Genomic DNA, 857 nt, shown 5'->3' with positions numbered 1-857 from the left:
AATGATGCATCATTGGCGGTTTCCTTCTGTTCAGCCTGCTTGCCCTTCCAACTAATTGTAGCAACTAGGCATTTCCTAGCCACTTGCTGGCTTCCCCGTACTGCGGCAACGCCCTGTTCAGTAGGAAATTTAACCTTTACATGCAAGGTGGACGGAATAGCCCCCATTGCGTGAATTCACGGCCTTCCCTCGATTGCTGTGTAAGGGGAGAACGAACTGACTACTATAAAGGTTACCATCACCTCCTTACCTCCCATGCTTACAAGAAGGGAAATTTATCCCTCGGGAATCACCACCCTTCCATTAAACGAGACTAGCGGTGTATCATACTTCGTCAAGTCTTGATTCTTCAACCTGAGCCCTTTGAATAGGTTTGGATACATCACGTCAGCCCCACTCCCTTGGTCTATCATCACTCTTTTTACCAAGACGCTGCTTACCCGAGCCGTGACTACCAACGCGTTGTCGTGCGGTTGAATCGTTCCTTCTAAGTCGTCTTCATCAAAAGTAAGGGTCTCCTGAGCATGCTTCGCTTTCTTCTCTGGGGGTTTTTTGTCCGGGGGATCTTCTATGTGCACAATAGTCAATACCCCTTTTTTGGTCACAACCGTACCCTTTAGGGTGGTATGGATCACTTCAATCATTCCCAACGGTGGTGGGAGAGGGTTCCCCCTCTGCTGAGCACCTTGCCCGGTGCCCTGGTCATTGGGGTTCATTACAAACTCCTTCAAATGTCCTACTTTTACTAACTGCCCTAGATGGTCTTTTAATACCCGGCACTGCTCGGTGGTATGCCCCTTATCTTTGTGATAAGTGCAACATAGATTCTGGTTTCTCCAAGAAGGATCACCCCCCAT

At 48.5% G+C, this 857-nt stretch overlaps 1 protein-coding gene across 1 annotated transcript; it reads right to left on the bottom strand.

Moving 5' to 3' along the window:
* Positions 1-275: 275 nt before the first annotated feature.
* LOC111985196 (uncharacterized) lies at positions 276-857 on the bottom strand. The gene has a single exon (XM_024016847.2). The coding sequence runs from the start codon at positions 855-857 to the stop codon at positions 276-278; it is 582 nt and encodes a 193-aa protein (XP_023872615.2).

This window comes from Quercus suber, unplaced genomic scaffold (genome assembly GCF_002906115.3).
Source record: "Quercus suber isolate HL8 unplaced genomic scaffold, Cork oak 2.0 scaffold_21, whole genome shotgun sequence".
NCBI lineage: Eukaryota > Viridiplantae > Streptophyta > Magnoliopsida > Fagales > Fagaceae > Quercus > Quercus suber.
The sequence above is the reverse complement of the archived record's forward strand: the minus strand, read 5'-3'. Positions and strand labels throughout refer to the sequence as shown.